Genomic DNA, 12,146 nt, shown 5'->3' on the forward strand with positions numbered 1-12,146 from the left:
TCGTAGCTTTTCTGATCAACTGTTAAGATTAAGGATGCATTTTTCTTCAAACAAACATGCAGAGAAGCTTCAAGAAGTGATATTTCAATTATTGCATTAGTTGACACTTAATACGCGAAGCGCAATTGATCTGTATCTTATTCAACTTCAATAAAATGTGATAGCAGCTATTGTAATCGGTAAATAAGATATCCTTCTTAATGGAAAAAAATTATGTCAGCTGGATATTTGTAACTCTAACTGGTCTAAACCGTGCCAGTTGATTCTTATAGAATATACATATGACTTTGATCTGAACACTTATTTACTTTTTACGAACACTGTTGCTTCCTCGTTTGCCGGAAATATCATATCTCTACCGGAATGGAGACAACTTTTCTTCAGAAATTCCTCTACTTCATTCACATTTTCCTCTAATGCGGTTTTCCGAAAATCCAGAAGCTGGACAAGGAAGTCGATCATTTCATTTCCTTCCTCCGAATCTTCCTTGAAGCATTCGTTGACCTTTATATTTCTGCAAAGGATGGTGCGAAGGTATGCTTCTGGAAGTCGACTTTTCATAATTTCTCTCAAGGTAGCTGCACTATAGCTTTTCATCTCAGGCATGTTATACATTTGCTGAATCTTTACAGCCAAGTCATCCCATGCACCTGAGATTAGATAGCAAGTAAAGTAAAACTTCAGTAGTCATCGTATGAAAAGTTCATAATTTTATCAACTGAATGACAGTTGCTTAGGTGTTGATAGGTAACCCAAATTTCAAAGTATCATAAAACTTTCAAACGAACATTTATCAATTCGCCACGCCAAATCAAGTCTTTAGCAGAATATGACAATGTACCTAAGAAGTCCTGTCAGAGTCAGTGTACTTGGGTTTGATATCTAACCTAATTTAAAGATTTTTAAAGGTGTAAATGGCCAATGATTAGTGTGCAACGTCATCAGTTACTAATTACGACAATTTACGTCAAAAGTCCGGTCAAATAATCTTTATTCAGTTTTGATCTACTTCACGCCAATTAAAACTTTAAGCATAATCGAATATATTTACTATCAATGTTCCTAAATTCAGAACACACGATTTTGACACAGTGGCTATTTTCTGAAATTTGTTTAATAAGCAAATAAGATAGCAATCACTTTACCAAGACCATCGAACAGTCAGCAGAAGTAACGCTAAACATAAGTAGTGTACCTCAGAAGTCCAATTGAACTCAGCGCATAAAGTTTCACAAATGGACGAATTGCACAACTTAATTACACATGCAATCGCTATAGGTCACAGTCCTCAAACTGCTACACAATTACACAATTTAATATAAATATGACAATGTACCTCACAAAAATTAAGAAATTTAGTGTATACACCTTCGAAATGGGGCTTTATAACATAAATCATTAAATATGCATATGATACACACCGATAATCATGTCGCAACCACCCATAGAAAATAGAGACAGCAAACTCCACTTTTTTATCAGCACCTAAGCCCTTCCTGTGTATACTCTAAACATCACAGCTCAGGAGACAGCAAACACCAACTTCCTGATGAGATTGATAATTTAATCTCCTCATCAACAATGCCTACATTAAGTATGAAAATCTGATTTCGGCCCGGGACTACTTTGCATGTTTACTGAGTGAATTGTTCTATCATATTTTGAAGGAAACTTCAATACTTTTGGGGAAAATTAAAGAAATTCATCAGTCTATTTTAGAGAAAATAATAAAATATCCAATCTACATCACAAATTGATATCCCAGCCATAATTAAGTACAAAATCCATTTTATTTTAATACAATGGCCAGTTTGATTAAATGAGTTCAAGTGGTCAGTTAGTAACTAACAAGATTGCAAAAGTAGTTTGAGACAACTTGAAAATTTGCTTATTTTTTTCTCGATCACTATTTTCATGAGTCAGGAATCTAAAAAAGGCTTAGAGGGCACACCGGTCTGTATGCAGAAGATGTGTGTATTCCAAAATCATTACACTCATTGAAATTATTCACGACAGACAAATATGCCATGCTCGCCAAATGTTCGGCAGAGTTACTGGGAACGAGCAATACATATTAGACGTTCAATCACAATTAGTAAATTTACTTTTAATATAGATGCTATATACTGAAATCCATTCATTATGCAAAATGAACAAATTTTCATGCCTCACTCCCATAAGACAGTGTTTAGGGTACCGGACTAACTATCGTTATAGTTTGTATCTCCCAATCACTTTAGCTATTTGTATCAAGTTTCAGGAGAGGACGAATGTGTGGGTGGACCTGCAGTATCATAACTGGTACGGCTAGCAGGAGGACAAGGTTCTTTCTGTGAAACCTGTCAATGAATAGGGTCTATTGTTTCACTCACAGGTTTCAAACATTCAAGTAAGGCTGGTGTCCTAAAAGGAGTCATTAAAACTGGCAATTGATCATGATCCCTCATCTCTGCAAATATGGTACTATCATTCGGAGGTGTCGATTTATTTTGAAATGCAACGCGAATATCAAATTGTTTTCTGTCCGTAATATTTGAGCTGTACAGTATCATCTAGCATAGGCGAGACCATGATGACACAATCTGAACTTATTTGAAGGAATCGGTCTGAAGACACGATCTACCGCTTCCAATGCGAGATATTACGATTTTCATTAATATCAGTCGAGGTGTGGCCGGCCAAGAGGAGATATATACAAAAATCGTCTTCTTCTCTTGCCGTATAGATCTCTACGTCGAATTTGGTGGTAACTAAGTTAGTTGCTCTGATCTTTCGGCTCAAACTGGCATCTTCTAAGTTACACAGGAACCCAAAAACGGTAAAAAGATTAATTGATACAAGAACTTACCGAAATCCATTACGTTAAATAGCATTCCATTTTCCTTGAGTAACCAATATAGCTTTTCAAAAACGATTTCAGGGTTTTGAAAATGATACGCACAATGCTGAGTGTGTATTACATCAAACTTTGTGGTCTCAGCTGCCACATTGTCCTCCAATCTTTGAAGATATTGTTCTATAGTCACCATGTTGAACTTAAAATCAACTGCATTCCATTTGCCATTTTCATGATAAGACGCAACCAACTCCTTAAAGCGACTGATTTCAACTTCATCAGGTTCAACAACGGTGTAGTCTATCCGTTGGAATCTGTTTATCAGTACATCAATTATTGGAATGTCGCTGACTCCTGAAGGCGAGAGATCGTTAAAAGAAAGCATTTTATGCGTGTGTCATAGTTGGTATCATTTCACAATTTTAAACAGCTTTATAACACTTAATTGATTAATATTTGGACCGTATCGTACTGACGATACGAAACAACCTATTTGATGATTGCATTATCTTCGCATATTCAAAATAGTTTTCTGTATATTTGAATAAATAAACAATAAATTAATAAATAGATAAATGCATTAAGGTGAAGTACTACGAATTACGTCAAAATTAAGTTGTGGTTTCATTTTCTTGAAACTTTGCACAAATATTCTTGGAAGTTGTGCAAGTGCCAAAAATGAAATAAAAAATGGGGTTCACCACGCTCGTTTCCATGAAAAAATAAATAAAAATGATATAATTCACTTAAACTAAAGAAAGCAATTATAAAAAGCTTAGCAAATGAGTTAATTTTAATAAATACCAAGACTTTGAAATAAATATTATTTTGTTTTATACCTTCAAAGCTGCCATTTGACTATTTCTACAAATTCAAATACATAAGGTCTCAGGGGTTGTAAAGTCTCATTTTTAAATACAAGGAAAGCACTTTCTGAGTATAAGTTACATGAAACTCTGAATGTAAGCACATATGTATTCGAAGGTATAAAACAAAATAATATTTATTTCAAAAGTACTCAGGCAATGCGATTACTGTTTCAGTATAGCATGTGCATGTATTGAAAAGTGTCATCGGAATATTATGTAATAACCTGATCTATCGGAATATGCACGTTTTGGCATTTATATTGTCAAGATTGGGCATTTTCATGAGATGGTCAGGGGACCCACAGTGATATTCTCATACAAGCCAAAACAATAGCTTTGTTTTCATAAATGAGAATAAGCTGGCCGTTACAGTCTTTCAACCCCTCATCAATTGTTTTGGCTAATGCGTTTCAAGTACCCACCGTTAGATGTTCCAATGGCAAGAACTTGAAAGACAGAATCCGAGTCTTTAGAGTTGTAAAACCTGAATTCGAAGTTTGCAAATATTTCCTTGATACTTTTAAGTCGCTGTTCGTCCAGAGGGTTGCAACCATATTTCTGCAAAGTCTGATATCTTTTGAAGTATTCTTTTCGATAGGGATATAAAACCTCCACCTGTTTTGCCATGATACTCTAGTCGCATAAGAGAGAGAGAGAGAGAGAGAGAGAGAGAGAGAGAGAGAGAGAGAGAGAGAGAGAGAGAGATAATGACAAATTAATTCAAGTAAGAAGTCATAATATATATAAGTATATAATGACAAATAATTCAAGTAAAAAGTCATAATATATGTATATATATATATATATATATATATATATATATATATATATATATATATATATATGTGTGTGGTGTGTGTGTGTGTGTGTGTGTGTGTGTAGTAATATGGGTTCATTCAGTAAATTTAAGCTCATCTACTCTTCTGTTTTTGCAATTCACATGCTTTTAAGGGTAATCTGCAATATTGTAACTTTCAGCTATAGGGTACCCGACACTTTTGATAAATTTGCACAATAAATAGATTTCTACCATTTCAAAATGACAGATCCTATTGTTTTCTTTGAAATTGTCATTATTGTTTTGTCATTCCCCAAGTTTTGGTATTTTGAGAAAAAAGAGGGTCATGTCCTGCTAACGAGGTATTTGTCAGGGCGATAAGCCCCCGCGTTGGCGATTGCAGAACAAATTAATGAAGGGGATTAGGGAGGGCAATTAACAGATATAGACTGTTTTCTTTGAAATACTGTCCTCAGATAGCTAGGGTAAGTAATAGGCACACACTAGACACAGGTAAGTGCTTGTATAAAAAAAAAGTTTAATACAAGACATTTATTGATCATATTCATAATTCCTAGACGAATATTGCTCGCCGGACCCTGTGGTCAGGTCCAATGGTCGTCCAAGTTGCCCTGACAAAAATAGAGGTCATGTCCAAGGTGCCCTGAAAAATAGAGGGTCATGTCCAAGGTGGCCCTGAAAAATAGAGGGTCATGTCCAATGTGGCCTTGAAAAATAGAGGGTCATGTCAGAGGTGGCCTTGAAAAATAGAGGGTCATGTTCAAGGTGGCCTTGAAAATATAAGGTAGTGTTGTCATGAACAATTTTTAGACATTTTCAACTTTTCAATTTCAAAATATCTTTTTAATACAAATATTTTACCAGCTACTTGAACTCCTTGTATTTTTAAGTAGATAGAATAAAAAATACAATTTTAACTATTTTACTTTGCTTTATTGAGGTACTAACTTCAAAAGTATGAAATACCTTAGTTTCCTAAACATCTACCACACAATGAAAATGACAGTTTAGCAAAATAGCAGAGTTTACAATGTACTATCAGCAGTCAAACAAAGTAGTGGTTATAACTGTTCGAAATCGCAATTTGACAACTGTGATATATCAAAAACAGGTAAAGGATCAAAATTTGTAAGATTCAAAACATTCTGCAGAATTTTATGATAAGTACAGTTTGCAAATTTTTTGTTTATTTCAATGTATTTACATTTGCAAAAAAAGCAAATTTGACTAAATTTAGTAAAAAGCAGTTAACTTAACTTTGTTGCCAAGTAGATTGAACAAAATTAAGAAATTTACCTCAATCTGTAGCAACAAATTATGGTCTGGTGCCTTATTTTTCAATAATTTTTGACAAACTTTTCAAAATCCTATAAACCCAAAATATTTCCAATTGTGTTATATATATATATTTGGCAGTTTTTTGTCTATGGTAGTAAATCGGAAGATGTTCCTGGCCAAGACGTTTCGCCCAGTCTTTGCTGGGCTGCTTCAGTAGGCCCTGTCCATTTCATTACTCTGCTGTCCTGTCATGTGATGTCACATGATCCAAATGGTCTATTGTCTTCGGTTGATACCATTATTTCCATGGGTGTTTAGTTGTTTTATCAAGAAAGTTTCAAGTGTTAGTCTATATGACTTATTGTCTCATGTTTTTTCAAGTCCAATATTTTGAAGTCGGCTATATGGTGATTTGGTGAATTGTAATGAACTGGTACCGGATCTTGTTTGTTTTTTGCGCGTATTGTAGATAGGTGATTTTGCATGCGAGTGTATATTGTGTCTCCAGTTTCGCCCACGTACACTATGTGTCTGCATTGTTCACAATATATTCCATATATCACGCTTGTTGATTTGCAATTTATGTGTCCTGTAATTTTGAAGCTGGTGTCATTTGGTCCTCGGAAAGTAGATGTTGTTTTCATGTGTTTGCAGATAGCGCATCTTGTAGCTTGGCATTGGTATGATCCTGGCTTTTGTTTGTGAATAGTCTGGCGTACTTTCTTGTGGATCAGTATCGATTCGAGGTTTTGTCCTTTTTTCCATGCAATCATTGGTGGTTGCGGGAACGCTGATTTGCATCTTTCGGATTTGTGAAGTATGTTCAGATGTTTTCTCAAGATTTGCGATACATTTGGAAGTGCATTGGTGTATGTGAGCGGGAAAATAACTCTTTCATTGTGTCGTCTATTGGTGTTGTCTTCTTGTCTGTAGAGCAGATCTTGTCTGTTGATCTGGTCGACTTTTTTCAGTTGTTGTTCTATGTGTCTGATTTTGTATCCCCTCTTTTTCATGTGGTATTTTATAAGGTCTCTCTGGTCCTTGTAGTCTTCAGTGTGTGTGCATATTGTTCTTGCGAAAGTTGCCAGGCCGTACGGTATAGATTTTTTCACAATTTTGTGATGGTCCGATTCGCGTGTAGATAGAGATGTTTGTCTGTTTGATTGCTATAGACGCTGGTACTTATTCGTCCGTTTTGGATACTTGTATTTACGTTGAGAAATTCCAGTGTTTCAGTTGAATAGCGGAGTTCGATTTTGATATTTGGATGAATTGAGTTTGCTTGTTTGCCGAAATCTATTAGTTCTTGTTCAGAGTGTGTACAAATTCCCCATACATCGTCGACATATCTAAACCAGTGTAGGGGCTTCTTTGTACATTTGCATAGCAAGTCGTTTTCCTACGTGCCCATATATGTGCAGACATAGTTCATACCTAGTTTTGAGCCGATAGCTGTGCCTTCAGTTTGAATGTAGTGTTGCCCGGCGAATTCAAAATGATTGATGTCAATTACTGTGTCAATGGCTTCCATTATATCTTCAGTTTGGGGTATTGCTGTTTTCTTCTGTCTAATGCCTGTTTACAGGCTATCATGCCCTCTTTTCTGGGTACGCTTGGATATAATGCGCGGACATCCATACAGAAGATGATGGCCCCTTCAGGAAGTGGTTGTTGTACTTCTTCCTGGACCCTCCTTAGGAAGTGGGGCGTATCTCTTATGTAGCTGTTAAGTTGCGTGACATTTTCTTCTAGCTCCTGTTCCGCAAATTCTGCGAGGGTTTCTGTTGCGTGTCCTATTCCGCTGATTATGGTTCTTATTGGGTGACCTGGTTTGTGCATTTTGGGTTTGCTTTCACCTTTCCCGGATTGGTGTTTTTCACTCTTATGTAATTTCGTGTTTCCTTGTCGATGTGGCCGTTTCTATACATTTTTTCTAGTAGGTTGTTTACTTTCCTTTCTGTGATCTTGCTTCTGTCTTTGTTTACGCGTTGGTATGTGGTGTTATTGTCCAGTTCTGTTTCTACTTGTTTCTGGTTTTCATCTGTATCCATAATCACAATTCCCGAGCCTTTGTCTGCTGGTCAAATTACGATGTCGTCTTCTTCCATCAGTTGTATCAGTGCCTTTGTTCTTCCTTACTAAGATTGAGATGAGGGTCTTTGTTTATGCCTTTGATGATGTCATTACGTACACACTCGATGTATGCATCGAGCCATTTGTCTCAGTCTTGCGGGGCTGGTGTGTATTTTTTCTGTTTTCGCTAGTTTTTTGTCTCTACCTCTGTATCCATAGATTCTTCGTCTGTGTGTAGGAAGAATTCTCTCCATCTCATTTTCCGTTCCCATTCTCTGATTTTTCCCTAATTAGGGTCGATATATCCACCTTTTGCTTCGCTGGGACGAATTTTAGTCCTTTTTCCAGCAGCTGTTGTTGAGACTTGGTGAGAGGCTTTTTTGACATGTTGAAGATGATGTGTTCTTGTCATCGACATTAGATTAAGTTTCCCAGGCTTTTTGATATCATCAAAGGTATAAATACATATATACATTTTGTGTATATATATATATATATATATATATATATATATATATATATATATATATATATATATATATATATATATATATAGTATCTATATAAGGGTGAGAACAAATCAAGCATGTTTGGTACCGATCACTCGAGCTTCAGCTGCAGGCATTCGCCTGATCACCAGAGAGGTAGATTTTAGTGACTGAAATTTGGTTTAGGTGTTTACTTATCAGTATGAAGTTGGATCAAACCATCTGAGGTGGTTGGTTGAATGAAAATTTGTAAAAGAGGACACAATTTACCGTAAGTGGTGATTGGAGCCTTTACGGTGAGAACTTGTATTCGAGAAAACTGGAGTGATCGATTTGAGCTAGGGCACCTGCCACTCCCCCGCCAACTTAACCTTCCTGTCAAGGTGTAAATAAAGCAGACTATTAATATTGTCGAAAGAATATACGCATGCGCCAGAAAAGACTGATTTATTCTGTTAATGTATTCAAAGGTAAATTGTATCCAAGGCATCCTACCAGTACAGTGCTCGGAGAATAACTCGGACAGTTCAGTCTGTTCAAAGTCATCTGAGCGAAAAATAAGCCTCAGATTAATATTTTGTACAGCAGTTACAAGAATAAATTGTAGCTCGCTTATCAGTATTGGTACTGCATTGAAAAAAGCGTGTCGGCAGGTGGCTTGTTTGAGTACATAGACTACACGAGAGTTCAAATTTGCGGAAAAGTTGGCTCTGCTTTTTTAGTTGCAACGTTAAACTTGACAAAAATCCTACAACACACAAGATGGCAGGCTAGGTTTAAAAGATTGTCGCATAGGTAGGACAAAAGCTTTGCATCATAATTCAACTAATTGTCTATGAAGATAACATGCATGACTCAGTGGACGATAACAATTTTTTTTGAAGTGTCTCCAAACGCATGCACTGATTGGTCATAATTCTCAAGAAAGCACATTCATATAAAGATAAATGCTTAATTATAACTCACTGGTAAACCATGTTCATAACACTGGATACACCAAATAAAACATCATTTAACTGTAGATTGCACAGAGCAGAAAATCACTCACCTACAACAGACAAGATGGCAGGCTGCGTTAAAGGTCCTCACATTTCATTTGCATACAATCAAATGGCGCCCCATCATAGGTGAGGTAAGTGAAAAACCTTTGCTTACATGCCACACTTTTCGAATCAGTCACATAACTACTATCAGGCTGTGACACACGGTCAAAAAATCATGAAAAATTATTGAAACATTGTAAACTCCGAGCACTATACGTTTGTCACGTGTGGAATACCACGGGTATGTAGCCTTGTAGTAACTGGCCATGGGGGAATGTTTTACTCAATGTCTTGTATGATTATTGAAACGGCCGAATTTGACACAAAAAGTAAAAGATAATGCATCTTTTTTTAGTATTGCACGGTCATGGTACGGACAAACACAGGTCACTCAGATAAAGCGTATCAGCTTGGGCAGAAGGCCGCCAAAGGCAGTGTCAAACGCTTTTTGATACTTTTGACCTAAATCAAATTGAATGTTATCAATGATGATTGCGAGACTGTTTACATGGAACTGGGGTGAACAGCTTAGGGCCACACTTTGCTAAGGAGTAATGCTTTGAATAATCACGGTCACGGTGAACGATCCTAAGAGTGACGATGCCCTATAATTATCGTCCCGGGGACCCATTTTCATCACCGCCACAGGTGGTACTTTACCTAATGTTTAATAAGGGCTCCTATGCATAGTAAATGAACATTTTCTTTAAAATTCTAAAATCAAAATATTTGTACACATGCGAGCTGTAAGCATCCTATTCAGATCAAGTAGCTTTATGTCGATTATCAAATGTCGATAAATATATAGATATTGATAGTTTTATATTAAAAAATATTACTCATAGTTTTCTCATAGACTACCATTTATGGTGAATCAACCTTATCAATGAAATCCAAATATCACATTGTTTTTATACACACATGCACTTTTTACCTGCCATTTCGAGAAAGTACATTTACATGTCTTGATGAATTATCGAACATATTTAAATGTGCAGATATAGCTTGTTTTTAATTGGAAAATATCAATAGTTTGCCTAATAGACTCGCATGTATTATGATTTCATATTTTAGAACGAAGCACAGTGACTATATCGGCAACATTTTGCCTTCTAATAGTAATGCAAAAATGACGACTCTACCAGAAAGACATGCGTGAAATTTTATGACCCTTCAAAAATACTTGCGCAAAAAAATTGCGACTCACCCGTAATTTCTGTCCAATCCCTTCGAGGAGGATTGTAAAATTATAGCAACTCAAAAGGGGAGATTTGATACATTGTGAGTTTGTTAGGGTTGTCGTTTGAAACATTCTGATAACTTGGTTTGTAGACTATGCTATGTTTAAACAAAAAAAATTGCTTCTGTTCAATAACCACGGGCAAATCTATTGCCAATCTCTCGTGTAGAATGTTTGCACAACGGCAACTGATATTTGTCAATAACATAACGAGCAGCCACACGACCTTGGCCACCATATTTGGTTTCGATAAAATTCAATTTGATCTATAAAAATTTTCTTCTCAAAAACCAACAGAGTATGTTTTACTCATGTCATCATTAGTGTGAGTACAATCAAGCCGGTGGCCAATATAGGCTGGTTATATTTAAATGAGGCGGCTGCACTGCTATACACTACTATCGTCATTATGCATGCGCAGACCTGTTAGGTTGTACTGTCATCGTAGGCTATGACCACAGACAGTAGAAGCGGATTATATGACGCATCCAACCATAGACCATCGACAAGAGACGAGTCCAGAGTGAGTTTCACGTGTAGTACCTTCATATTTTTAGCAAATAGTGGTACTGGCGAAAATCGTCTATGGGCCAGGGTGCCGATGAAAAATAACAATTTCGATACATTTGAAAAAGCACTGTCGGATATAGCCTATCCATACAAGTTGCCACTCTCTGGCGTGGTTTGTATGAAATATACACGTTTATGCACGTCCGTTTTAGCAAACTTTTGCGTCTCTGTAGCGTTTTGTACTTCTGTTTCAATCTCACACATGCACAAGTGAAAAAAATACCCCACAACGTACAGCCCATTCATTGTCATACACATTATTTATTGTCTTCTGTGGTATTCACGTCTTCAAGTGCAAGTCTTAACAGTTATTGTGTAATTTAATTTTGAATAAATTCACTGTGATTGTGAAAGGCTTATTACGTGCACTGGCTTCGCAAAGTTATTTTGATTGGTCGATTTCTATTTTAGCTCAGGCAGTAGTTGCAAGTCTTATCGAATCATCGTTCAAACATTCCGAGGCGCTAGTTTACAATGTTGCTATACAAGCCATTGATACCTCTGGTGTATTATATCGTTTCTCTTCTTTCTTGATGGTCCCGGTGGAACTGGGACAACGTTTCTTTACAACACTATATTGACCCCCTGTTCGCTCAGAACAACACATTGAGTTAGCTTTAGAATAATCTGGTATAGGCAATTGATATACTTGATGTAGGGAGAACAGCACACTCCAGTAACACATACTTGACAACAGTACGTGCAACATTTCACGCAAATTTGGATTGCTCTGATTGATTGAGTGACTGGTTGCTTGACTGATTGCTTGATCGATCAATCAATCGTTAGACCGATTGATTGACTGATTGATTGATTGATTTATCGACTGACATATATTTATTTCAAACCATTTGTATACTTCCGAGTTCAAATTGAAGTGTATTCTAGGCATGTCGTACATGTCTTTCTGATGACTGCTGTGTGTCTTTGTAGCAGGTGTGTTTTGTCTC

General features: G+C 36.4%; 1 protein-coding gene across 1 annotated transcript; it reads right to left on the reverse strand.

The window, feature by feature from the left end:
* Window positions 1–300: 300 nt before the first annotated feature.
* On the reverse strand, window positions 301–7,313 carry LOC139148582 (histamine N-methyltransferase-like). Its single transcript, XM_070720067.1, has 3 exons — window positions 7,217–7,313; window positions 2,849–3,190; window positions 301–650 (listed from the first exon to the last, which is right to left on the reverse strand). Exons 1-3 carry the CDS (start codon window positions 7,311–7,313, stop codon window positions 301–303), a joined length of 789 nt encoding a protein of 262 aa, XP_070576168.1.
* Window positions 7,314–12,146: the final 4,833 nt, after the last annotated feature.

The sequence above is a fragment of the Ptychodera flava genome, chromosome 13 (assembly GCF_041260155.1).
Source record: "Ptychodera flava strain L36383 chromosome 13, AS_Pfla_20210202, whole genome shotgun sequence".
NCBI lineage: Eukaryota > Metazoa > Hemichordata > Enteropneusta > Ptychoderidae > Ptychodera > Ptychodera flava.